At 44.6% G+C, this 25,945-nt stretch overlaps 1 protein-coding gene across 1 annotated transcript in view; it reads left to right on the forward strand.

Annotated features, from left to right (window-relative positions):
• TTLL8 (tubulin tyrosine ligase like 8) overlaps positions 1 to 25,945 on the forward strand; it is a 43,732-nt gene that overhangs the window by 10,889 nt on the left and 6,898 nt on the right. Inside the window, exons 5-10 of the mRNA XM_015417885.1 lie at positions 3,383 to 3,511; positions 8,013 to 8,127; positions 11,505 to 11,621; positions 15,151 to 15,331; positions 19,021 to 19,169; positions 23,700 to 23,946. Of these exons, the coding sequence (XP_015273371.1) occupies positions 3,383 to 3,511; positions 8,013 to 8,127; positions 11,505 to 11,621; positions 15,151 to 15,331; positions 19,021 to 19,169; positions 23,700 to 23,946 (938 nt within the window). The remainder of the gene's footprint in view (positions 1 to 3,382; positions 3,512 to 8,012; positions 8,128 to 11,504; positions 11,622 to 15,150; positions 15,332 to 19,020; positions 19,170 to 23,699; positions 23,947 to 25,945) is intronic.

The following is a 25,945-nucleotide window of genomic DNA, read 5'->3' on the forward strand; positions in this document are numbered from 1 at the left end:
TCTGGCAAAATTATTTTTCCTACTCATCTGCAAATTTAATGAGTAGTCTCTCCACACCATCATTCAGATCACTTATAAAAAATATTGAAAAGTACTGGGCCCAGAACTCAGCCTTTTGGCACCCTACTAGACACTTCCCTCCGTTCAGATGAAATGACATTGATAACTAATCTTTGAATGCAGTTACCCAATCAGTTCCCTATCCACCTATGTATCCTACAGTCCTGTCCACAGTCCTCTAATTTACTCATCAGAACATCATAGGGATCCCTGTCAAAGGCTTTACTGAGATCCAGATAAGCAACATCAACAGCATTCCCTTGATCCAGTAAACATGTCACTCAATCAAAGAAAGAAATGAGGTTGGTTTGGCAAGACCTGTTGGGGAGAAATCCATGCTGACTTCCCCAGATCACCAAGTTGTCCTTTAGATGCTCGCAGATCGATCCCTTTAAAATCTGCTCCAGTATCTTCCCTGTGACAGAGGTAAGACTGAGTAGCCTGTAGTTTCCTGGGTCATCCCTCCTCTTTTTTGAAAATTGGGATAACATCTACCCTCCTCCAGTCTTGTGGCACATCTCCCAACCTCCAAGAGGACTGGAAGATGATGGACAACAGTTCTGCAAGCTCTCTAGAAAGTTCTTTGAGCACTCTTGTACTCATTCAGTCCAGCTAGGTGCTTCTCAACTACCTCTCTGCCCATGTTAACCAGCAGCCCAGATGCCGTGCCTTGCCTACTACCATCTCTAGATGAGCCTGTTTTCTTCTTCAGGGGAAAAAAACCTGAGACAAAATAGACATTAAGCCAGTCTACTTTCTTTCTGTCCTCTGTTAAAGTTTCTTCATTTTCGCCCAACAGTGGGCCCATCACCTCTTTTATCTTGCATTTGCTCCTCACATATCTGAAGATTTTCTTGTTGTAGCGAGACTCTCTGGCCAGCTTTAGCGTACTGTGAGCTTTGGCCTCTCTGATGGCTGACCTACAGAGCCTAGCAACCTGCAGATACTCTTCTTTAGAGGTATGTTCTTGCCTCCATTTCTTAAACATTTTATTTTTCTCCCTTAACACATCACACAATTCTCTGTCCATCCACACTGGCTTCTTTGATCCCTTACCGTGAGTGCCAGTTTGGTGTAGTGGTTAAGTGTGTGAACTCTAATCTGGGAGAACCAGGTTTGATTCCCCACTCCTCCACTTGCACCTGCTGGATGACCTTGGGCAAGCCATAGTTCTCTCAGAGCTGTTCTTTCATGAGCAGTCCTCGAAAGAGCTCTCTCAGCCCTGCCTACCTCACAGGGTGTCTGTTGTGGGGAGGGGAAAGGAAAGGAGTTTGTAAGCCTCTGGGTAGTGAAGGGCGGGGTATACATCCAATCTCTTCTTCTTCTTTCTTGTTGGAATAGTTATGGCTTGAGCTTGCAAGAGCTCTCGTTTTAGGAGAGCCTACCCTTCACTTGCTTCTTTCCCTTCCAGCAGTCTTGCCCATGGAATGATTCTCATCATGCCTCTGAGTTTATTAAAGTCTGCCCTACTGAAACCTATGAACCTTCTTGGTCCCCCACAGCAAAAGGAATTCTAGTAGGACATGGTCACTCCCCCCTAAGGTCCCCGCCACCTTCACCCCATCTACCATCTCAGAATAAAATACATTATGTTAATACCTTATGGCAGTCTAAAATTTCTAACTACATTACAATGCTGCAACAGTGTCAGGTGAGGTATGATGTTCCTCTCAGAGTAACCAGAATCAGCTGATACTGGTGCCCAGTTGGTATAGGCAGTGCCCTAAGGCAGTTGAAAGAAATTAATAAACTAAGCAGATTAGCAGGGAAGGCTGGCATTATTTGGAAATCCACCATCTCAGCCAAAAGCCTGGTGGAACAGCTCCATTTTGTAGGCCCTGCGGAATTGTAATAAATCCTGCAGGGCCCTGATCTCTACTGGGAGCATGTTCCACCAGGCAGGGGCCAGGGCTGAAAAGGCCCTGGCCCTGGTTGAGGTGAGGCAGATGTCCTTGAGTTTGGTGCTGCTGCTCAGAAGAGCGCAAGGCTCTTTGGGGCACATACAGGGAGAGATGGTTCCATAGATATGCTGGTCCCTGGCCACATAGAGCCTTAAAGGTTAGCACCATAACCTTGAATTTGATTTGGTACTCAACTGGCAACCAAGGCAATTGGCACAGCACTGGCCGAATGTACATCTGCATAGGCGCACTGCTGCATTTTGCACCAGCAGAAGTTTCTGGGTCAGGCTCAAGGGTAGGTCTGCACAGAGTGAGTTGCAGTAATCTAGCTTGGAAGTGACCATGGCATGGATCACTGTTGCCAGGTCATGGGGGGAGAGATAGGGGACCAGTTGCCTGACCAGCCAAATATGGTAAATGGCTGACTTGGCAACATTCTGGATGCCTCCATAGAAAGGGAGGCATCCAGAATCACCCCTATACTCCTCACTGTTGGGGTCAGCATCAATGATGCCCCGCCAAGGGCTGGGAATTGGATTCCCCATCCAATCCCCCCACGACCCAGCTACAGGACCTCCATCTTTGCTGTGTTCAATTTCAGCTGGCTCTTTTGCAACCAACCAGCCATAGCCTCCAGAGCCCTGGCCAAAATATGTGGGGCGGAGTCAGGCTGGCTGTCCATCTGCAGACACTGATGACAGCCCAGCTGAAACCCCCAGATTAGCTGGATGAGGGGGCGCATATAGATGTTAAAGAGCATTGGGGAGAGGATCGCCACTTGTAGGATGCCGCATACCACGGGGTAACATGGAGATACCGTCTCCCCAAGCAGCACCCTCTGTCCCTGACCATGGAGAAAGAAGGACAGCCACTGCAAGGCAGCCCCCCATATCCCTATGTTGGTGAAGTGGTGAGTCAGAAGATCATAACTGACTGTGTTGAATGCTACTGTTAGGTCAAGTAGCAGCAGCAGCGCCGACCCACCTGGATCGAGATGCCTCTGGAGATCCTCTGTGGGGGCAACCAGCGCTGTCTCCATCCCATGGCCAGGGCAGAAACTGTACTGGAATGGGTCCAGGAGTATACATTGGCTGGCACCATGACGGGGATCATAATATATTTAGCCTCTTGATTTACTGTCTCCGCAATGATGTCTCAATCTGATACAATCAGACTGTTTAGTTTCTTCAGCAGGGTTTACTTATCACATGACCTTACCTTTTGATATAGTCAAGCCTGTGAAGTGAAGAAAAACTGCTCTGATTTGGCTCTTAGCCACTAGATGTACAATGTTCTCCTAAAATGAATGAACTGCTTTTGTCATGGTAGCATTGCAGAAAAAAAGGCAGTTCAGTAACATTGGCTGTCACTGGGTAACATCTCCCATGTGGAATTATAATACACAGTCTTTTTTCGGCCAGTCTAGGTTGGTAAGAAATGAAGAAACATCCTTCTATTGGACTATAAAAAAAGATGCAGTTGATTATTATAGTCTCCACAGTGATCAGATGCTCAATCATTATGCAAGAACAGGCTCCTTTACTACCAAAGTGAGTATTGTAAATAGTGATCCTTAGAAGATTACATTCTTAGAGACAGTGTGGTATAGTGGTTAGGGAGTTGGACTACACCTGGAAGGGCCAGGTTCAAATCCTCACTGATCATGAAACTCACTGGGTGATTTTATGGCAGGTGTTTTCCCTCTGCCTGGCCTCTCTCACAGGATTGTTGTAGGATGAAATGGAGAAGTGGAGAACCATGTTCTAGGTCAGGGGTGTCAAACATATGGCCTGTGGGCCAGAACTGGCCCTTGCAGGACTCCTATCCAGACTGTGAGCAACTGGCTCCCTCCTGCTTCCTGCATTGCAGCTCACTTTTGCCCAGCTCTTTCCAGCTTCCTGCTTCCAGGGGAGATAAAAAAAGCCAAGCCTCCTTTTCCTCAATTGGCTGAGAGCTCCTCTTCCTCCTCCTCCTTTGGAGAGGAAGGGAGGGGGAGGAAAGAGAGAGAGAGTGAGAGAGAGAGTGTGTCAGTCAGTCCTGTGGAACCTTTAAGACCAACAATGTTTTATTCCAGGGATAAGCTTTTGTGTGCATGCACACTTCTTCAGAAAGAGGGAGGAAGGGAGGGGGAGGGAATGAGTCAGAGACAGCAGGAGAGAGAGAGAGAGAGTCCTTTAGCATTTGGAGTGATCCTCCTTTCCAGTTCTAACAGATTGGGTGGCGGCGGCAGTGGGGACTAACCCCTCCCTCAATCCCCAGGGCGATTCTTCCCTCTTCCCCAATGATAGGAGCAGACAGCAGCACCCATGCTTTACAGAGGGCCAGCCGGGGGTGACCTCCCCCCCATGCACTCAGGCTGATGACCCCCATGAATTAGCTCGACCCCCCTTCCCCCAAGTCATAAACATGCTCCAGCTTTTCTTACCCTGCGCAGCAACATCAACTGGGTGCATGTGGGCACTGGAGACTTGGAATGTGTGAATGCAAGGTTTGAAAGGGGTGGTGCCCACTGGGAGCAGGCACCAGGAAGCCTTGCTCCCTCTTGCCAGTCTTTCATCACCTGCCAAAGGAATTGGAAGAAGAAGAAGGGGTCAGGTTGGTGCAGCTGCATTGAGGAACTGGGGGGGGGGGGAGAGAGAGAGTGAAGCAGAGGACTGGGAGAAGAAGACCAGGTCATGCTGGAGGCAGATTCATCTGCGCATGTTGCTTGGGTCAGTTCTGTGCTCCTCTGAGGTCTGCGCCCTAGGTGGTTGCCTAGTTGGCCTAATGGTAGCACTGGCCCTGCTTGTAATGGTTATTAGTGGAAGGCAGCAAGAGTCCAGTAGCATCTTAAAGACTAACAAAATTTGTGGCAAGGCATGAGCTTTCATGAGTCACTGCTCACTTCTTCAGATAAAGCTAGAATGTGAGTCCATCTGTCCTTATATCTTGGAGAGTGAAGTGATTTGAGACGCCAAATGACAAAAGCATGCATTGGTAATGAGAGAAGAAACCTAGGTCTCAATTCAGTCAAGGAGCAAGCATTGTCTTAAGCTTCATTTTCATTTGCAATTCAGCAGTCTCTCTAATCTCCCTTTAAAATTCCTTTGTAAGAGAACTGCTTTTATGTCAGCAACTGAATGTCCTGGGAGATTAAAATGTCCCCCCACTGATTTTTGAATGTTGTGGTTTCTAATAGCAGTAGAAAGAGTAAGAGTCCAGTAGCACCTTAAAGCAAAATTCACCTTAAAGCAAAACTGCAAAATTCAGGCTTAAACTGAAGAAAGTTGGGGAAACCACTAGGCTAATTCAGGTTTGACCTAGATCACATCCCTTATGAATATACAGTGGAGGTGAAGAATAGGTTTAGGGGACTAGATTTGATAGACAAAGTGTCTGAAGAACTATGGACAGAGGTTCGTGACATTGTACAGGAGAAAGCAATCAGCACCATCCCAAAGAAAAATAAATGCAAGAAAGCAAAGTGGCTGTCTGATGAGGCTTTACAAATAGCTGAGGAAAGAAGGAAAGCAAAAGGCAAAGGTGAAAAGGAAAGATTAACCAACTGAATGCAGATTTCCAGAGAATGGCAAGGAGAGATAAGGAGGCCTTCCTGAATGAACAATACAAAGTAATAGAGGAAAACAATAGAATGGGAAGGACTAGAGATCTCTTCAAGAAAACTGGAGAAATCACGGGATCGTTCCATGCAAAACTGGCCATGATAAAGGACAAAAACGGTAGGGACCTAACAGAAGCAGAAGAGATTAGGAAGAGATGGCAAGAATACAAAGAAGAACTATACAAGAAGGACCTCAATGTCCTTGACAACCACTATGGTGTGATCACTGACCTCGAGCCAGACATCCTGGAGTGCAAAGTCAAATGGGCCTTAGAAAGCGTTACAAACAAGAAAGCTAGCGGAGGTGATGATATCCCAGCTGAGCTATTCAAGGTCTTAAAAGGTGATGCTGTTAAAGTGCTGCACTCAATATGCCAGCAAATTTGGAAAACACAACAGTGGCCACAGGATTGGAAAAGGTCAGTTTACCTTCCAATCTCAAAGAAGGGCAATGCCAAGGAGTGTTCATACTATTGCACAGTTGCACTCATTTCACATGCCTCCTCACATGTCTCCTGAGGAGCCTGTATGAAGATCAAGAAGCGACAGTTAGAACTTGATATGGAACAACTGATTGGTTTAGCATAGGAAAAGGAGTACAAGAAGGATGTATATCGTCACCCTGCTTATTTAATTTGTATGCAGAGTACACCATGTGAAATGCCAACCCGGATGAATCACAAGACGGAATTAAGATTGCTGGGAAAAACATCAACAACCTCAGATATGCAGACAATACCACTCTAATGGCAGAAAGTGAAGAGGACCTAAAGAGCCTCCTGCTTTGGATGAAAGAGGAGAGCGCAAAAGTTGGCTTGAAACTCAACATAAAAAAAAACTAAGATCATGGCATCCGGCCCCATCACTCCTTGGCAAATAGAAGGGGAAGTTATAGAAGCAGTGACAGAATTCATGTTCCTGGGATCCAAGATCACTGCAGAGAGTGACTGCAGCCATGAAATTAAAAGATGCCTGTTCCTTGGGAGGAAAGCTATGGCAAACCTAGACAGCATAATAAAAAGAAGAGACATCACCCTGACAACAAAAGTCCGTATGGTCAGAGCAATGGTATTCCTAGTAGAAATGTATGGCTGCGATGTTGGATCATAAGGAAAGTCGAGCGCCGAAGAAAGATGCTTTTGAATTATGGTGCTGGAGAAGACTCTTGAGAGTCCCTTGAACTGCAAGGAGATTAAATCTGTTAATCCTAAAAGAAATCAACCCTGACTGTTCCCTGGAAGGCCAAATGCTGAAGCTGAAGCTCAAATACTTTGGTTGCCAAATGAGAAGGGAGCACTCACTGGAGAAGATCCTGATGCTGAGAAAGACTGATGGTAAAAGAAGAAGGGGACAGCAAAGGATGAGATGGTTAGACAGTGTTATTGATGCATTTGTGCTATGTGTCAGCTATGCTGCCATGATGTTTATTGGCGAGAGTGCAGCTACTTGACCTGTGAACTAACTGCCGCATTCCTTTGTCCTTGCTTATCTATGACCTTGCTAGCTAGTTGTCTGTGTAGTGTCTTCCCATGTATTACCTGTGGGATAGGTTTCGATTCCCAGCTTTGGCTTTAACGGCCTGGGGCCCCATTCTCCCCCCGTGCGGGAATCAGGCTGATTGGCCTAGGAGTGTGTGTGTGCGCGAATACCCTATATCCCTTTATGCTTGTAGAAAAGTAACCATTCCTAACAGTGATGATGTTACTGCCTCTATAGCTCTTGCAATAAAGTATAACCTTATGTTAAGCGTGTACTCCTTTGTTTGGCTGTGGAACCTGACATTCTGTTAGGAATCCTCACCTTCTCTCTGTGGAACTTGACACTATGTTAGACAGTGCTATTGATGATGTTATTGGAGAAACGACGGCTGAGAGGTGACATTATTGAAGTTTATAAGATTATGCATGGGATAGAGCAGGTAGAGAAAGAGGTACTTTTCTCCCTTTCTCACAATACAAGAACTCGTGGGCACTTCAACTAACAAATTATCCCAACAATAGCCAACTTCTGAAGCCTTGTGCACCAGATTCTTACAAGACAAAAGTCTTGCAGCCAGACAGCCTGTAAGAATTGGTAGCAATTTCTACCAATTCCCTGTTTTCATTGCAGACGACCCTCATGTATTTCCTTATGACCCCCCATCCCACAAGAGCACCATTTTGAGGAAATCACTGGGTTCCAGTGGGAAGTTAGAGGCAGGAAAGTTCTGTTGAGCTGATGGAAAATTTAGTTTGGCTCCAACCTGAAGTCTTTAGTCTCCACCAGGTAGTTTACTTGGCAGCAGCTAGGTTGCTTGGAAATATAGGCCACTAGGTTGAAGAATTCAGCATGCACCTTCCCCTCTCACACAAAAAAAGTTGTTCCCCTGGAATCACATAACTGTGCCTCATCTTGACTTGTATGCTGTGTTAAAATACAAATCCTAACTAACATGTTTCTTTCATTTAAAGATTGGACTTTGTTTGCACATGAGGAATTTGCCATGGTATGTGTCAGCAAACCCAAATGCTTTCTTCCCTCGATGTTATGCCATTTGCATTGATGATGAAAAATATGACTTTATCCGTGAGTTTTGAATTTCCTGTTTTGGTCTTTAAAACATTACATAGCTATAGCCTTGAAAGGATGGAATTATATTATGTGTACTGTTTAACATGTGCTGAATTATTTTGTTGTCTGAAGACCCAGTGCTCACTGACTCTTGCAGGTTGACAATAAACACAGAGCTTAAGCGTGGCTTTTGGTAAGAACTGACCACAGTGTTGGCATGTGTGATGCTCCATCCCCACTTGGCATATTCCACGGTTCCTAAATCTTGGTGACTCAGTGAGCAATCGTTGGGAACTTTGAAATTAAACAGTGAGCACAACCAAAGAAAGGTTGCCAGGGGGTTGAGGCTAGTCACTAAATGGTTGCCATGGGGTTGAGGCTAGTCACTAAAATGGCTGCCATGGGGACCAGGACCGACCACAAAATGTCAAAGGCCTGCATGTTAAGGATCTTCCTCTGTTTGAGGCAGCTATTTCTGAACAGATGCTCCCTGCAAATACAAAGGTGATGCCTCATGGGCCCTTCTGAGGCATCTCTTGATAATATGAGGTGGAGAAAAGCTATAGAGAAGAAATGCTTTTGGAAGAAAGTTAACAAAGGAGTGCCAACAACAAGGTCATCTCTGGTGCCATGGTGTCTGTGGGCAACCATGTTGAGGATCACTGTCATATTCCAGTGGTGGCTTAACAAAGGTTGCCACCTGTTAAATACTAGATTCTAGATGCATTGCAGTGATCGGCTCAGGTTTATTAAGTGATTTCAGCAAACTACAAGACAAGCTGGCAGGACTGGAGCCCTGCTTATAAGCATGCAAAACACCACACCCAAACCCCCCCCCCACTCCCAGTTATAGGCTATTTACATTACACTGCTTATCTATTGGTTAGTTCCTGGATCCAGGTGAGCTATTGTTCTAGAGAAGCAAGCTCAGCCCGTTCTAGGTACAGCTAGAGGAAAGGCTAGGCTCAATACATAACACCACCTGAGGTAGCCATCGTTTGCTGCTATCACCTTTTATTACCCTAGCCTCTCACTGCCCATCACATCTTGCTGCTCTCCTACTTCCCTCACCCTGTCCAGGAACTAATGTCCCTTACCTACTTGGTTTCTCATGTATCTTCAAAGAGAGTCTTGCAAACTGCACCAAACTCTTGTGTTGAAGTGGTGGTAGTAAAGGCTGCTCCCCCCCCCCCTTCACCACCTGAAGCCATCGGCTCACCTCCTCATTTTAGAGCTGACCATATAAATCCAAACGGAGGGTGTAACCCTTGTGTCAACATGTGTTGGGTCACAGGTGTGCAAGCAGACTCACAGCCAGATGTATCTCAGAGGAACTCACCTGAAAAAGCACTTGTTTGCTCAGTGCTGTGAAGGATCTCTGGGAGGAGAAATAAGGAGCTCTTGGTTTCCCTCCCATTCCACTTTTGCCAGTAGAAAGGGCAGTGGGGGGCTTTTGGCCACTTTTCTATGGCTCCACTTGTCCTTCCTAGGGCATGTGGAGCTAGAAAAAAAAGGGGTGAAAGCCCTACCCACTGCCCTTCCTGCTGGTAAAAGCAGGGTGGGAGGGAAACCAAGAGCTCTTCCCCACACACACTTTGCCAAGTGAACAAACGCTTTTTCAGCTGAGTTCCCTGATGTATGTCTGACTGTGAATCTGGTCATGCATCAACCTGACTTATGTCAGGTGTATTGTGCAGAATTTGAGGAGGGAAGGAGCTTACTTGGGATGTGATCTCAAACTAGTACTTCCATTTATCATCCTTTGGAGTTCTCCAAAGCTGCCACTTCGTCCAGGAGAACTGATCTCTGTTGTCTGGAGACTAGTTTTAATTCTAGGAGAAATTCAGACCACACCTGAAAGTTAATAAGTCTTAGCCTTGTGAACTCCAGGAAGGTCTGGATGCTTGGCAATGTCTCTCTTCTTTATGGGCTCTGAGAAGCAACTTTTCCCCACAGCAACTCATAAAATACTCCAGAACAAAGAGTCCATGCCAGAAGAAGGTAATTGTACTGCCAAATGCCAAATGCTCTTCTCACTGCTCCACAAATTGCCTTCTCTGGTGTTAAGTATGCAACTCGACAACGAAGTAAGTAACAAGTGATTCAGCTTTATTGAGAACGAGAACTTCCAAAGATCACACAGCATCAGACGACACACGACAAACAAACAGTGGAGCATAGCTCCTTTTAAGCTCTCCCGGGCTGGGGTAGCCACACCCTCACATAGTTAACATCCAATCAGGTTACAGCGATAACACCCAATCATTTGTCTTCCCTCCAGCACAGACTCTTACATTCCATTGGCTACCGTACATGCTTCAGCCAATGGTGTTGTTCCAGATTACAATCCAGCTGAGGTTTCAAGCTTTACATTACATGTCAATGGCAAGACACAACTTCTGGATTGTCACTTCCTCAGGAAAAACAAAACACCACAGCTCCTTCTTTGTCTCTTGGAGTTAACCATCCCCTCTGCCTATAGCTGGGCAACCGACCCACCAAGACTGTGCAGAAATCACCTCCAAATTTTGTGACTTTTGTGACCTTTTCCTACTGGTGCCCATCTTGGGGGAGGGAAGGCATGGTGCAATATCTCTATTTGTGATAACCCTCAGAGTTTGGAAAATATGGTACCTCTAAACTTAGTGTTAAGTTGAGAAAGAGATAACTCTGAGATGTAGTTAATGTCTTTTGGGACATGATTAATGACTGTTGTCTGCTAAAGGAGTCTATTTGCTTCCATTATATTCTGCTGAATATGTATAAATCAAACAAGTATTGTACCAAGGCACTGCAATCCAAAGCAGAGTGACATCCTTCTAAGTCCACTGAAACCAATGGCCCTAGAGTAGTATAGTTTAGGATTGCACTGTAAATCTCCAGTAATCTCACTCTCTTTCTTAGCCAAAGAAACTGAATCTTGTAGCACTGCCTTAGGAATTCCCTCAGCAATATCACATCAGAGCTAATCTGACAAGATCTGAACCAAAGTAGTTTAGTCTGTTAAACCATTTTGTCCTTATTGTTATTCATTGCAAATGCCCTAATCTATTTCATTATAAGTTACTCATGCTGTTTTGGAGATGTTGAATAAGGGCTGCATTTTAAATCCATCAGAGGAGTCTGACATAAGCTGCTTTGAGTCCCCATTTAGTAGAAAAGCAGGATATAAATACCTAAATGACGAAATAAAATAAACCCCAACTAGATTTCTGTATTTCTTGCAACTTGGCATGTATGGAGCAAGCAAATAACAATATTGTTAACTGATGTTATAGGGATTTGGTGATGGTTTTTCCAAATTTGCATTACATGCCCAGTTAAATTTTCCTTTATTGTGTGCATTATTCAATGGGATATACTCTAAAATAATATTGTGGCCTTTGTTTTAGAGGACTTCAGGAAGACAGCGGCATCCTCCATACTAAAATGGGTTGTCAATTTGGACAGATCTGGTGATCATGACCAGTCAAGTACAGGAAGCCTACATACAAAATCTGGGACAACAGGTAGCATTTACATTGGTTAATCTTACAAAGGAAAAATATCCATTAGATAGAATTGACTGAAATAGGGAAAACCTGCTATGCCATTCTTAATAAACAAGCTGATACAGACATGTTGATTCAATATTCTTGTATTTCTTCAGATCTTGGCTTAGAAGTACAAAGATTTTCTCTTTTTGAGATGCTGAAATCTACAATAGTGTGCTGCCTAGCATCCAAAATAATCATTTTTGCTATTATCTTTACTTGGGAGTCCTGTGTGGTGCTTAGATGCAAACATGGAGTCCCTGCCCAAGTAGTCTTCCCCACTCATTTTGATGGAGGGGGAAGATACTGTGCATGCATGCTTGGATCACATTTTGTGCGTGTGAGTGGGTGTTAGTTTTTAACCCTATTTTCTGCATACCTGGGGTATTTCTTGACTAGGTACTGACCCCTAACCCATCTGTGGGTGACTTAGTTTTGTTGTTTCCATAATCTGTCAAGTTTCCATAATCTGTCAAGACACTTTACTATAAAATAGTGATTTTTAGGTTCTGTTTCTTTTCAAATCATTTGTTCTTCTCCTGAAAAGAAAAAATCCACTCTATCTTTAAAGGCATCTAGAGATATGTCCTCTTATCATTCAGGGTACTCCAGGCTATGACACAGCCACTGCCTTCTCACCTTTTAGAAATGTTCACACATACAGGCATAAAGCAGACACTTCAGATGGTACATATATTCAAAGGACATCATCAGGAGAGCAAAAAGATGGCATGATGGACTGCATCAAGTGGTAATTTCCAACAATGGAAGGGATTTCTACCAGTGGAGTGGGATTTTTTTGGGGCCTTTCTTTTTCCAGTGCCACCTGAAATGCTCCCTGAAGGGCTGCTTCAGGTGGATCAGGAACCTCAGGATCAGCATGAATCAGAGGTCTGCAGTGGAAGGGGGGACTTGGTGAAAATTGCTTTCCCTTCCATTAGCAAAAATCTACCATTGGATCCACTTGATATATCTCACAATATCATGATGTATGTACTCTTGATTCTTGAACAGGCAATCTAGACCTTGTAATGTTGACCCAAACTATTTTTAAAAGTGTGGAGAAGCTTCTTTTCTAGCAGTCCTCATTAATTCTAATTGCAGAAATTTCTCAATGCAGTCATTTCCCCAGGAATTTCAACTTCTCAACCACTAGTCATGACAATACCCATTCCCTAGGAAAATCTCATTTAACAAACTTTTTCTCCAAGCTAAAAGAAACGTTGATTATAACAAATGATAGAGTTTGTTTGGATGACAACAACTCCACATATTAGAAGTTTTCTGGCAAAAAGACTTTAGATATAAAATTTCTGAAAATTTTGAAGCCTTGGAAACACTGTCCCCCACCCATTGTTAAAAACAAACAAACAAACAACAACAAAATAGAAGTCTCATTTTGCGTGCCTTTTCCTTTGCAAATTTTGTCACCAATTCCTTCAGGTCAAGTGCTGATGCTTTGGCATGTTCAATTAATAAAGCTGTCAAGCCAAGTAGTCTCTTTTGCAGCATTGTTGAGTGTATGTACATTTTTATAAGTTTGAGCTTTGAGAAACTGCATTCACCACTTGCCACTTATACTGGAAGTTTGAAAAGGATCCTTAGAGCAATAGAAACATAGGCACACTATCCAGGAACTTTTGTTGCAGTATGAAGAGAAGTACTCCTTGTGGAGGCATAGACTTTGGAAGTCTTTGAGCTATTGCTATAAGTTCACAGCACAGATCTTCAGCATCAATATCTTTGTTTCCATTGTGCATCAATGATTTTTCCAATATAGTGTATACATATGACATACAACAACACGGAGTGTACAAAAGAAGCCGGCACACAGGACATAGGACTAAGACTTCGGATTCCGATCTTTGTTTCGTTGATACTTCTTCAGTTGTACCATACAGCTACAATAATAATAATAATCAGCCTGACAAATAATACGAATATTTACAACTTGATCAAAGATAATTTATGAACTCACAATATTTACCTTCATCTAGTGCTCAATATATAGAAGCCTTAATGTTTTTATGCAGGGGAAAATATCCTATAACAAAATACAACAAAGTTGCTCTCGTATTTCCTTTGTAAAATTTAAAAGCATGTTATACACAGATGTTATAAAAGGACAAAATGCTTATCACAATTCACATGAAGCTAGTTTAAGCAGGGCAACAGATCATCAATAGAAAACATTCTTACATTGTCAGTAAGGCTCTGAATTCCACAAACACTTACAAACTACATACATCAGGAAGGAACATGCATTTGGCATCATAGCTATCAGAGCAACTTTGTTGTATCTTTGATCAAGTTGTAAATATTAGTACTAATTGCCGGGCTGATTATTATTATTATTGTAGCTGTATGGTACAAAGGAAGAAGTATCAATGAAACAAAGATTGGAATCCGAAGTCTTAGTCCTATGTCCTGTGTGCCGGCTTCTTTTGTACACTCCGTGTTGTTGTATGTCATATGTATACACTATATTGTATCTGTTTGTACACATTTATGTTATATACATATTCTTTGTTCCTTTGCACTTCAGCATAGTGCCTTTGATTGTGTTATTTATACAGTGCTTTTTTTGGGGAAGCTATATTAATAAACATGCCAAAGCATCAGCACTTGACCTGGTCCTGAAGGAATTAGTGACAAAATTTGCAAAGGAAAAGGCTCCTCTGCAGTAATTATGTGTCATGGCTGCAAAGAAAGGAGAGGAAAGTAGGGAAACTCTGCTGTAGCAATGTGCAGAGCAGCATTGTTGAGCAACAGGAACATTTACTCCCCCTCTCCTGCTAACTGCTAATTGTGCTCTAGCCAATTGCATAGAGAATTCACCCTTGGAAGATTTATGACAGGAGGATTCACACTGTTTCCCTCAACTTCCTCCTTTTGCTAATAGAAAATTGACACCTGATAGATGTGTGACAGATTTCACACCCTAATGCTGATTGTCAGTCTGCGCTCCTCTGAGGACTGTGCCCTAGGCAGCCTCCTAGTTGGCCTAATGGTAGCACCAGCCCTGGTCACATGCATAATAAAAAACAGCGCAATATCATGAAAGGTGTCAAAATGGGACATTTTCAGATCTAACAGTCACAATTCAGGCACTGAGATTTTAATGCAATACTGGCCGGTGCTTCAATACAAAGTTGTACATGGGAGGGAAAGGAGGCACTCACAGAGTTCTGAGCCCCCCTTGCATAGATGAACCAGGCTTCAGTTGCAGAACAGTTGGGCCTTTCCACTTGCAGACAGGTACATGGATCTGTACATGAACAGTGGATCCTTGAGGAAAATATCTCTGCTGAGGACTCTTAACATTATGATGCACACTTTTGTTTACCACTACACTCTTCCTTCTTGATTGCATGTACACTGCCTTCAAATGTTGGTTGAACTGTCGTTCCCTTTCTGTGGTCCTAACAAAAGAATCTTGGCCATAGAAAGCTTTAATAACAGAAAGAGAGTATGCTACTGATGAATACTTTGTTGTATTTCATAGATCCTAATGAAAGGAACATTAAGGAACTTCCGGGAGAATTAATAGAGACGGCTCTCAAAGTGTGCGAAACGTACATCCAGCAACTTGAACATGATGACATTGACATAGAGGCAGAGAATTCCTCAGTGCTTTCTGACACAGAATGGGATCAATTAATTGAACAGTACTATTCCCTCATTCAGTAAGTTTTCTTTTCTGAATCTAAGTGCAGTGACCATGCTAAGCATCACTGTTATATCTTTTGTCTTTCTTGCTAAACTGCAAAAGTAAAGTAATAAAAAAGCCAGTAATAAAGTAATAAAAAGCCAGAAACCAGATAGGATTAAACAGACTACAACTTTCTTAAAAGAACGTTGTATAAATCCAGTATTAAAGAAGTAACTGTGAAGTGTTAAACCCAGTATTATTCACTCTGCTGCTCGGGGAGAGCCACATTCACAATTAGTGTCCAAACCGACACATTTACTCCCATCCTTGGCATGAAGTCTATGCCTCAGGGGGGCTCTCAACTTATCAATTCTTCCAGCAGCCTGTTTCAAGGTAGAATCACCTGTCAGCCACAATCCCTACTGGATAATGACCTTGCCCACTGACCTGAAACATGGGCCAAGTGCCACAGTTTGGAACAATCCTCAGAAGAACCACAAGTGTCATATCTAAGAGCCATATGTGGCTCCCAAACCACTGAGTGATTATCACTGCTCTAAATCTTCCATTGGAGATGCCCAGGAAGACTGGCATGGAACTCCAGCCAAGTTGTTTCCCTGTCACAATTGCTCATCCCTGTTAATCACCCAATGAACTATATCCTGTTCCTCTTGCAGGGAGGGGCAAGTCTGAAGTATGCCACCTTCTGGCACTATCTGCAACACTGTTGGCTGTACCATATCTTTGCTACCATAGAGTCTCCCATGTACTTTCTCTGTCTCTCTGTAACAGTGGTATTATTCTGCATTGATATTGGTCTTTTGGCCAGAGGAAGGGGTCAGTCTTATGGTCTCATGCATTTTTCCATGGAAAATACTGTATTTCCCAAGGTCCTTGGAGTGTGGGACACAGGGCTGGTGCCAGGCTTTTTTGCACCCTAGGCAAGGCTAGCTACTTCCGCCCCCCCCCCACTGATAACCAATTTTCAAAAACAGATGAATTGTAGGAAAAATGAAAAGCACAAAACTTAAAATTGCTACTTTTTTTTAAAAAATGCGAGAATAAGTAATACAACAATCTTTGATTTTCTTTCTCAAACAGAAAACAGTTTTAGCACACAAATCACAAATCCTTTTGAATAATCCTGTGAATTGTGATGTTAAAATTTAAGTCTTTTGAATGTTTCCATTTCAGGCACATCAAAATCTCATTTTGCATGCCTTTTCCTTTGCAAATTTTTGCCACTAATTCCTTCAGGTCCAGTGCTGATGCTTCGACGTGTTTAATAATTTAGCTTGCCATCTCTCAGCCACCTGTAGCTGAGGTAATCTACTGACAGCCTTAGTTGATGAATCCCATTGTTGACTTGTAAGTAGGGCATTCATATAGTTTTAGGGAAAGGTGTGGGAGCAGCTGCAAAGTTCTTAGTGCAGAGACGTATTTTCCTCCAGTTGCACTCGGGGGTCAGATTTGAGAGCGAGCGAGAGAGCCGGGGGGGGGGGGGGGGGGGAGCGCAAAACTAGGAGGGAGTCTGGAGAGGGCGGGGGCTGCAGCTGGCAGGAGCTGGGTTTCAAACCCCCCCCCCGACTTGGCATTCGCCAACCAGATTCTCCTTCCTCTTCAACCTTCACGCGAAAAGACGGACAGTCAGACGGAGCTCTTGAACTGTAAACCAGGGCCGCTTTGGGAGCCCTCTGAAGGGAGCCTGAGCCCTGGAGCCACCACCAGATTAAGGGCAGAGGAGGAGGAGGAAGGCCACTGCGTGACACAGAGTGTTGGACTGGATGGGCCATTGGCCTGATCCAACATTGGCTTCTCTTATGTTCTTATGAGGGTGAGGGAGAAGAGGCACCCGGTACCCTCTTGGCGGATTCTCCAAAGCCAAGCCGCCTTCCCCTGGCCCAGGAGGAGGAGAGGGACACCCCCCCACAAACACACTCCACAGGCTCCTTCACAGCAGAGAATCTGGTCCTTCCCCGGGGGGCCCCACTTGGCTGCTTTTTGGGTGGGGACCAAGAGTGGTGGGTTTCCTCTGCTTCCCTCTACAGGCATTGAGTGGAGAGGTGAGAGGAAGAATCCCACTTTGCAGATAACTTCCTAACAGAAGAGGATTCTGAGCTCCCAACTTCTCACTCCCCCCCGAGAGAGCCCTGACCTCCCCCCTAAATAAACCAAGTACTTCCAGCCACCCTGCTGATTCATTCCCTCCCACGTTCTCCTGCGTCACAGACATGCACTGGCCTCGCCAGGTAGCCCCACCCCCACCCCTGCCATCAGTTCTGCTCTTCTCTGATGTCTGTGCTCTAGGTAGTCGCCTAGGTTGGCCTAATGGTAGCACCGGCTCTGGTGGGACATTAACATTCTAGCTTCCAGAGATGAGTGAGAGAGATGCCTTGGGCCTTCAGATCTCCTCATCTTGCTGCTACTACTGTAGTTGTGACTGAAAATGTTGCAAAGCCAGATAGAAGAACAGAGAAAGCAGCCATGGGAGCACTGTTCGGCAGCTCTTGGGAGAGTTTGGGGTTCACTAGGCAAAGAGATCATTCAGAAACTCACCAAAAGCATAATGGGCTTCCAAATGGGATTTCCCAGTTTTTCAGGAAAATAACTCAATATATTGAATCCAATTCTGAATTAGGCCCAGAAGACTTTACCCATTACAATTCTAATGGAACTGTATAAATATTGCATCATGACCTGGGTAGCAAAGACTAGCCTGATCTCTTTAGATGTCAGAAGCTAAGCAAGGTCAGCCCTGGTCAGTATTTGAATAGGAGACCACCAAGAAATAGTTGCTATGCAGAGGCAGGAAATGGCAAACCACCTCAGAATGACTTTTGCCTTGAAAACCCTATTGGGTTGCCATAAGTTGGCTGTGTGATGATAGGGGAGAAAAGGATATTGAACTGCATATATTTCTTTTCCTTAAAACTGATTAGTTTTCTAAACTATACTTTATTCTGCATCGCTTATTGGATGGATTATACTTTGTAGTTCAGCATCCTGTAATTGTTACATCCAGTTTATGGGATCTTGGTTCTCTATATGAGAAATCCAATCCAATTTATGTAATATATTACACTGTTTCTATTTCATTTTTCTTTAAGTTGTGTAATATGGTTTTACTGCATTTTCCATGCTATGTATTAAACTGTATTTATGGCATTGTCTTTTTAAACACTATAATCCATCTTGAGTTTCAATGAGAAAGGTGGATACAAACACACACTGCTCAAAATACACAGTTAATGATGCACGTTACCCCTTTATAGCCTTAATTTCATACAATATGGATTGGATCCTGCCAGTTTTTCCACTCAATCTCTTCCTGTTCCTCTCTACACTCTAGCCACCTTCCCATTTAACTTTTGTCCATGATTCCCATAATCTCCAACACAATCTTTTCAGTGTTCAGAAGGGGCCCCCTACTCCTTCTATCACCAATGGAAAAGCTGGAAGGATACAGTTCAGTTCATTGTGTCTTCATGTTTATTAGTGAAATCAAAATGGTTATCAAGAATAGATCCATGCAATCAATTAAAACTAAAGAGAGCCCAAGTGTGTGTTCCACTGAAAATATAATGGGCCTATAGTTGGTGGGACCTATAATTTTAGTTCATTCAGAATTTCCCCCTTTATTAATTCACAATCCCCCTTGTTTGAAATAACTGATTTTTAATCTGTAACTGCACTAAATATTTTAATATTTTGGATTGTTTGCAGTGAGGGTGCTGTGATTTGCAATGCAGAAAACTATTTAATTCAGTGTCAAAAGATTTTGCATAAAATTATATTAGCAAATCCTCAGCATGATATTGATGGTCTCCACAACATCTGGATTATCAAACCTGGAGCAAAATCTCGTGGCAGAGGTAGGCATACAGTTCTCCCCCCCTTACCCTTCCGCAATGCAGTTGTTCTTCATTTGGAATTGGTACAGAAATGAACGGGTCATCATGGGTTAAATATTCCTTCACCCATGGTACAGTCCCAGTCCAAATCAGAACCCGACATAGTTACTATTTACAAAGAAAATGCTTAGGAGCTTCAAGCATAGCTTATAAGTACATGGAAACATAAGATGTGCCCTGCTGAATCAGAGCCAGTGGTCTATCTAAGTTCAGCATATTGCTTCACAGAGTGGCCAAGCAGTTGCCCTGGAGGGCCAACAAATAAGACAGAAAGCTTGATGTTGCTTTCTAGCAGTGAATTTCAGAGTTTATTGCCTCTGACCAGGGGTCAGTTTTTGCCGGAGCATGCCGGAGCAGTGCTCCGGCAATAAGGAAGCCAGTTCCCCGCCACCCACTGCACCTCCCTCCTGGGCACCTGCCTGTCTTCTTTCCTGCCATGGCCAGTCAGGCATCTGCGAGGAGGAGGAGGCACCCTGTCTGCCTCTGCTGCTGAAGACCAGCCAGGGGGCTCCTCTCGCTGCCACCATGGGGGCAGGTCGCGCGGGGCAGGCTTGGCGCTGGCCTTTCTCTCCCCCCCTTCCAAGGCCGGTGGCATTGGCGAGGGTCAGTGTTGGCGGGTAATCCTCCCTGAGGCTCTGCCCTGCAAGAAAGAAACTCCCCCTCCCCAAGGAAGACCTCTGATGCCAGGGAAGGCATCGCCGAGTTGTCCAGTGCATCTGCTCTGCAGCTGTGACCTGGGCGGGTGGGTGCAGGAGTGCGTGGAGCCACCGGTGCATGGTGCCTTTTCCCACAGAGTTCAGATGGAGGGGGGGAGGCCTGGCCTGGGAGGGATACGTGCAGAGCAGAGCAGCCTGATCTACCACCCGCATCCTCCTCTCCTCCTGCACTCCAGCCCCATTTGGGGGCGTGCAGAGGATCATGTCCTACAAGTAGCACAGCATGGGTCCTCCCCCTGGGAGAAAAGTAGCCATGTGGGGTCATTGATTCCCCCCCCCAGTGGGCAAGTGGGGCTTCTGCTGCCCCCTCCCTCCCCCCCAAGATCCAGAGTATCCGTAGCCACCTTTCTTGCACCGGAAGTGCAAAGGGGCTTGGCAGCCACGCTGATTGTCCTTCCGTCGGTGGTCCTTGGTGGGGCCCTCCTGCAAAGTGTGGAGAGCAGCAGCTAGGTGGAGCCTGGTGGACGCAAGCCTCGTGCGCCCCGGAGCTGGGAGCGCAGCCCAGCTGGAGAGCAAGCGAGGGGGGACCATCTGCAGGGAGGGTAGGGGGCCCTTGCAACCTTCAACGGGGAGGGGGCTGCTTACAGATGGCTCTGGGGAGGAGCAGAGGCCAGCCCCATGCTGGGGATCCCTTTCAGGGCCGCTTGGATGCCTCCCCAGCACCCAAAGTAAGTATTTGTTTTATTTTTGTCCTGAGCAGCAGCGGCGGCAGCTCCTCATGAGTGGAGTGACCAGCGAAAACTTGCCTCACTCACTGCTTTCCTCTCCCTTCCTCTGTTTGGCCCCGACATTGAATGAGTGCCCAGGGCTGCCGCCCACTTCACACCCGCTGCGGCTTTGCCAGGCCCCCGCAAGATTCCCCCCCACACTTTCAAACTCCCTCCTCCCTGCCTTTCTTTTTCTCAGCCCTCCCCTCAAGTCCTCTTCAAGGAGGAAGCTCTGTTTCTTCACCCCCCCCCCCGGCCATTTTCTTTTTTGGGGGGTTTGGGTTAGTAGTTATTATTATTATTTCTATTAAAAGGGATGGAAAGTTAACAGAGGAGATGTTCCTGGCCGGCTGAAAAGAGCGGGCATGTTAATTTCCCCCCCTTTGTTTGGCGTGTAATAAAATCATCACATCGCTGACTGAACAAATTCTGGGCCTCTCCGAAAAAGCTAGACTCAAGTTCTTACTATCTGATAGAAATTCCAAGATTACCCACCAAGTAGTCAGTTTTTGTATGGTGATACTCAGATCACGGAAACCCCAAGGCTAGATAGATATAGTAGTTTGATATTAGATTAAATTTTGCTTTTAATGTTTTACTGATGTATTTTAAAATCTTGGAATTTTGTAAAGGTGTACTTCTTTTTGTATGACTAGTCTAAGGACTGTAGAAATAAACTAAACTAAAACTCCCTTTGTTTGGGCAATCCTTAAAAGAAGAGGACTTTGTCTTGGCCACCAAAGGCTAGTAAAGGGTTAAAAAGAGTTGTGATTCCCAGACCGGATGCAAAAGGGGGAGGAGAAACCCTGATGTCCTCCTCCAGTTGGGACCAAGTTTTCCTTTCAGAAGAGCTGCAGGATGGTGGCTGCTGGGAAGCTCCCGGAGGCTGGGCAGCCCTTCAAGGGGGTCTTTCTGGGTCCCACATGCAGGGTGGTGGTGGTCAGGCTGGCCTCTGCTCCTGAAGAGGATTGCTGGCTCTGGCCCCTTAAACTGGGGAGGGATTTGTAGCAAGGAGCCTGGAAGAGATTCCCTTCCTGATCTCTTTTCCTTGTTATGGAAAGAGGGATTGCTTTGGAGCAGGACAAAGTCTGCAAGTGCAACTTGGGTGCAGGAGATGCAGCGACCATTCATTTGGCTTGGGGGGTGGTGGTGGTTGCATAGTAGTAGTAGGTTGCATGATCCCCCCCCTTCCAGAATCGTATCTCCCTCCAGTCTCTGAGCATGAACAGAGTGCCTTGCATTGACTTACAGAGACATGAGATGCATTGGGCACATGGGTGGGGAGGGAGGCGTTTCTATGTTAAGGGAGAGGCCGTAGCTCAGTGACCGACCTGATCCTTTGCATAGAGGAGATCCCTGGTTCTATCCTTGGTATCTCCTCCCAAACCTGCACTCCATAGGGAATAGGCCTTGAAAACAACTTCTAAGTTCAGGAATTGCAGACACACCACCATAACTCAATTTCTATCTGGAGTTAGGCAAAGTGAGAATGGTATGCTACACTTCTTGAAATTGTTCCCTTGCCTCCCCGTTAGTTTCCAGGTTCAGTTCTAGGGGCTGGGTATCACCAGGAAACCCACAGTCCTGCAGGGCAGCCAGTCCCATTACTCTGTATGTGTGCAAGTGCCTTCCAGAGGGTCTGTCAAGGCCAGTTTTGTCTGAAGAGCCCTGCTGGATCAGACTAATAGTCCATTTAGTCCAGCATCCTGTCTCATACAGTGGCCAACCAGTTCCTCTGGATGACCAACAATAGGGCATAGAGGCTGAGGCCTTCCCCTGATGTTGCTGTCTGGTTCTCAGATTCAGAGGTATAGTGCCTCTGAACATGGAGGTTTCCCTCAGTCCCCATGGCTAGTAGCCACTGATAGACCTACCCTCCATGAATCAATCAAATTCTCGTTTAAAGCTGTCTCTTCCTGCGGCCATCACAAAATCCTCTGGGAATGAATTGCAGATTTTAATCTCTCTGTGTGAAGAGGTATTTCCTTTTGTCCGCCCTGAACCTACTGCCCATCAGCTTCATTGGATGCCCTCAAGTTCTAGTGTTTTGGGAGAGGGACAGGAAGTTCTATTTGTCAACTCTGCCCACCCCATGCATGATTTTATGAACCCCTAACGTCCCCCCTTAGGCCTCTCTTTTCTAAACTGAAGAGAAGAAGAAGAAGAGATTGGATTTATACCCCGCCCTTCACTTGGAGTCTCAGAGTGGCTTACAAACTCCTTTCCCTTTCCCTCCCCACAACAGACACCCTGTGAGGTGGGTGGGGCTGAGAGAACTCTGACACAAACTGCTCTTTTTCAAGGACAGCTGTGCCAGAGCTTGCGACTGACCCAAGATCACATCAGCAGGTGCAAGTGGAGGAGTGGGGAATCAAACCCGGTTCTCCCAGATTAGAGTCTGCACACTTAACCACTACACCAAACTTGCTCCCAGACTTCAGCCTTTCCTCATAGGGAAGGTGCCACAACCCCCTAATCATCTTGGTTGCCCTCTGTACTTTTTCCAGCTCTGCAATTTTTCTCCAGGTAGGCTCACCAGCTCTGAGTTGGGAAATACATGGAGATTCTTGGGGTGGAGCCTGAGCGGTGGGTGTTGCCTTCTGACACACTTCCAGTGATGTCAGGGGTGTGTGGTATATGCAAATAAGTTATGCTAATGAGCTCCTGCACCTCTTTTTCTACGAAATGACCCCTGCCTCTATGGAAGTTCCCTATAGTGCCCATGACTGGCAGCCATTGATGGACGTCTCCTCCATGAATCTGTCTAATCTCCAACTACTGTTATCTAGGTTACTGGTTCATCACTACATCCGCTGGTAGTAAATTCCAGAATTTTAATTAATTGTTGAGAGAAGAAGGATTTTCATTTGTTCATCCTGAAACCATTGCCCAACAATTTCACTGGGTGTCACCAGCTTCTAGTATTATGGGAGAGGGAGAAAAGGTCCCCTGTATTCATTTTCTCCACCCCAATGCAACTCCTGTCTAGTTAGGTCTTCATTTCCCCCCTTAAAATGTCCTTTGTTTAGATATTAACATGCTTGTTCTCATGTTTTTTCTTTTGCCAGAAATCGTATGTAAGAAACGATTACAGGATATATTGAAACTGGTTGAACCAACTGATCAGTTTCCAATAAAGGACCATAAATGGGTGGTCCAAAAGTACATTGAGTCACCACTACTGATTTATGATACAAAGTTTGATATCAGACAATGGTTTCTTGTCACGGACTGGAATCCTCTGACAATATGGTTCTACAAAGAAAGCTATCTGAGATTTTCCACGCAGCGTTTCTCCTTAGACAATCTACACAGGTAACTGAGAGAAGCGTGAATGTATATGAGGAGAATAGCCTTTTTAATTCATCTGAAAGAATTATAAGACAAAGTCTTGATTTTGCCTGTCACAGCACTGCTGTGATGCAACCATTACAACTTAATGAAGCCAATGTGTGCTAATTGGTTTTATTTTATAAAGTCATCTTTACAGTACCTGAGCCCATGAAAACTGATGGTTTTATATTGGAATAATGCTAAACAGGATTGCAGTATATGATGGGTTGAAAGTAGTTTGGAAGTAAAATTTAAAATGGAACTGTAACACCAGAGAAAAGTTAAAAGATTCACCATATTTGTCTGAAGTGTGCACATAATGTTATTTCAATGATCTGTTAAAATCTCAGCTTAACTCCTTGGCTTCAATCTCCAACTGAAACAATGGCTAACTGCATTTGATCTCATCCGACTTCTCTTAAGCAAGAATGATGCAAATAAAAAAAAGGGGGGGGGAGAAAAATAAGCTGATTGAACCTGGTTAGTCACAGGTGGTTCCATCAGACCTCTTGCCCTAACTTTGCCTTATTTGTGGAGTATTTTTACACACACAGCCTTTTATGTGTGAGAATCTGAGCCAGACACAAATCAATTTAACAACAAAGTATGTCTGAAACCAATGCAGGTGCTAGGAAATGAAGACAAGTATCCAGTCATCTTTTATGGTACACGAATGTACACATCCCGAACTTCTGGTTTCGGTGCGTTGATGGCGGGTGCGCTCCTCCGAAGTGCTGGAGAGAGCGGCCCATGACCCGGCAGCAGGGAGGGGGTCTGGCTGGTTCTGGACTCCCCCTGGAGCCCTTGTAGGGGGCTCTCAGCCTGGGGTGCTGGGGGTGCCTCTCCCAAAGCCAAGGCCAAAGGATAGAAACTCCCCCCTGCCCCTATAGGTCGCTGCTGCCGTGGTACTATTCTGGGCATGAGACAAACATACCGGACCAGCAAGCAACTGACCTGGTGAAAATAAAAAGACTTTCTCTTACCTGATGAAGCGAAGCATGAGTAATATGCCAGCCCGGCCGCCCCCCCCAAAAGGCAAAGATTTAAAAGCATTGGAATGGGCAGAAAATGGCGGCATTTGAGCGGATGGCTGATTTTAATCAGTACAATGCCAGACTGTTAAGGCGACAGAGCAAATAAACTTCTATAGACTTAAGCAAACATTTACAAAATATAAACAATGTCTTATCGGGCTTAAAAGATGGTGGTGAAAGCGAAGCTTCAACAAGGAACTGCCAGCTCAACACGTCCGGTTTCTAAACCGGAAGTGAACTTGGACTTTGCAGGCATGCTGGATACTGCATTGTGACCTCTGGTGGCTCAGATGACTAACATCAGCAAGACCATGGAGTCTTTACAAAAACAGCTAAAAGAATTCAATAAAATAACAGAAGAAGTTGAAAACAAGACTAAAGCAATTGATCAAAGACTAGAAGTTGTGGAAAGAGAAAGATCTTCAGATAAAACTCAACTTTTGCAGCTACAAATCGAAAAAACTTCATACGTGTTGAGATTTTAAGGTGTACCAGAAGACAAATCTGAGAATCTGAAAGAAATCCTTAGTGAAGCACTTGCACCAGTGACAGGCATCAAGGCGGAAGTATTACAAAGCGAAATGGATATGATCTATCAGACATATTCAGAATATATATTTTTTTGTATAAAGATTTTATTGACTCCCCTATATATTAAGAAAAAAAACCTGCCTGGTGAAATATACATCAGATTCTCTAAGAGATCTATAAAAGATCTATAAGAGATGCAATATTGAAAGCAACATCTGAGACTACACTGAAAATTAAAGAAGAAGACATCAGAATACTAAAAGATATTCCATTTGAGGTAAGGAAGAAGAGAAAACAATACAAGAATTTAACCACCTATTTACGGGAAAATTCCACTACCTACCAATGGATACTACCTGAAGGCTTGATGTTCAACTACAAAGGCAAAAAAGAAAAGATTGACTCTTTTACCAAAG

Source organism: Gekko japonicus, unplaced genomic scaffold (assembly GCF_001447785.1).
Source record: "Gekko japonicus isolate JY-2015 unplaced genomic scaffold, Gekko_japonicus_V1.1 scaffold528, whole genome shotgun sequence".
In the NCBI taxonomy this organism is placed as follows: Eukaryota; Metazoa; Chordata; class Lepidosauria; order Squamata; family Gekkonidae; genus Gekko; species Gekko japonicus.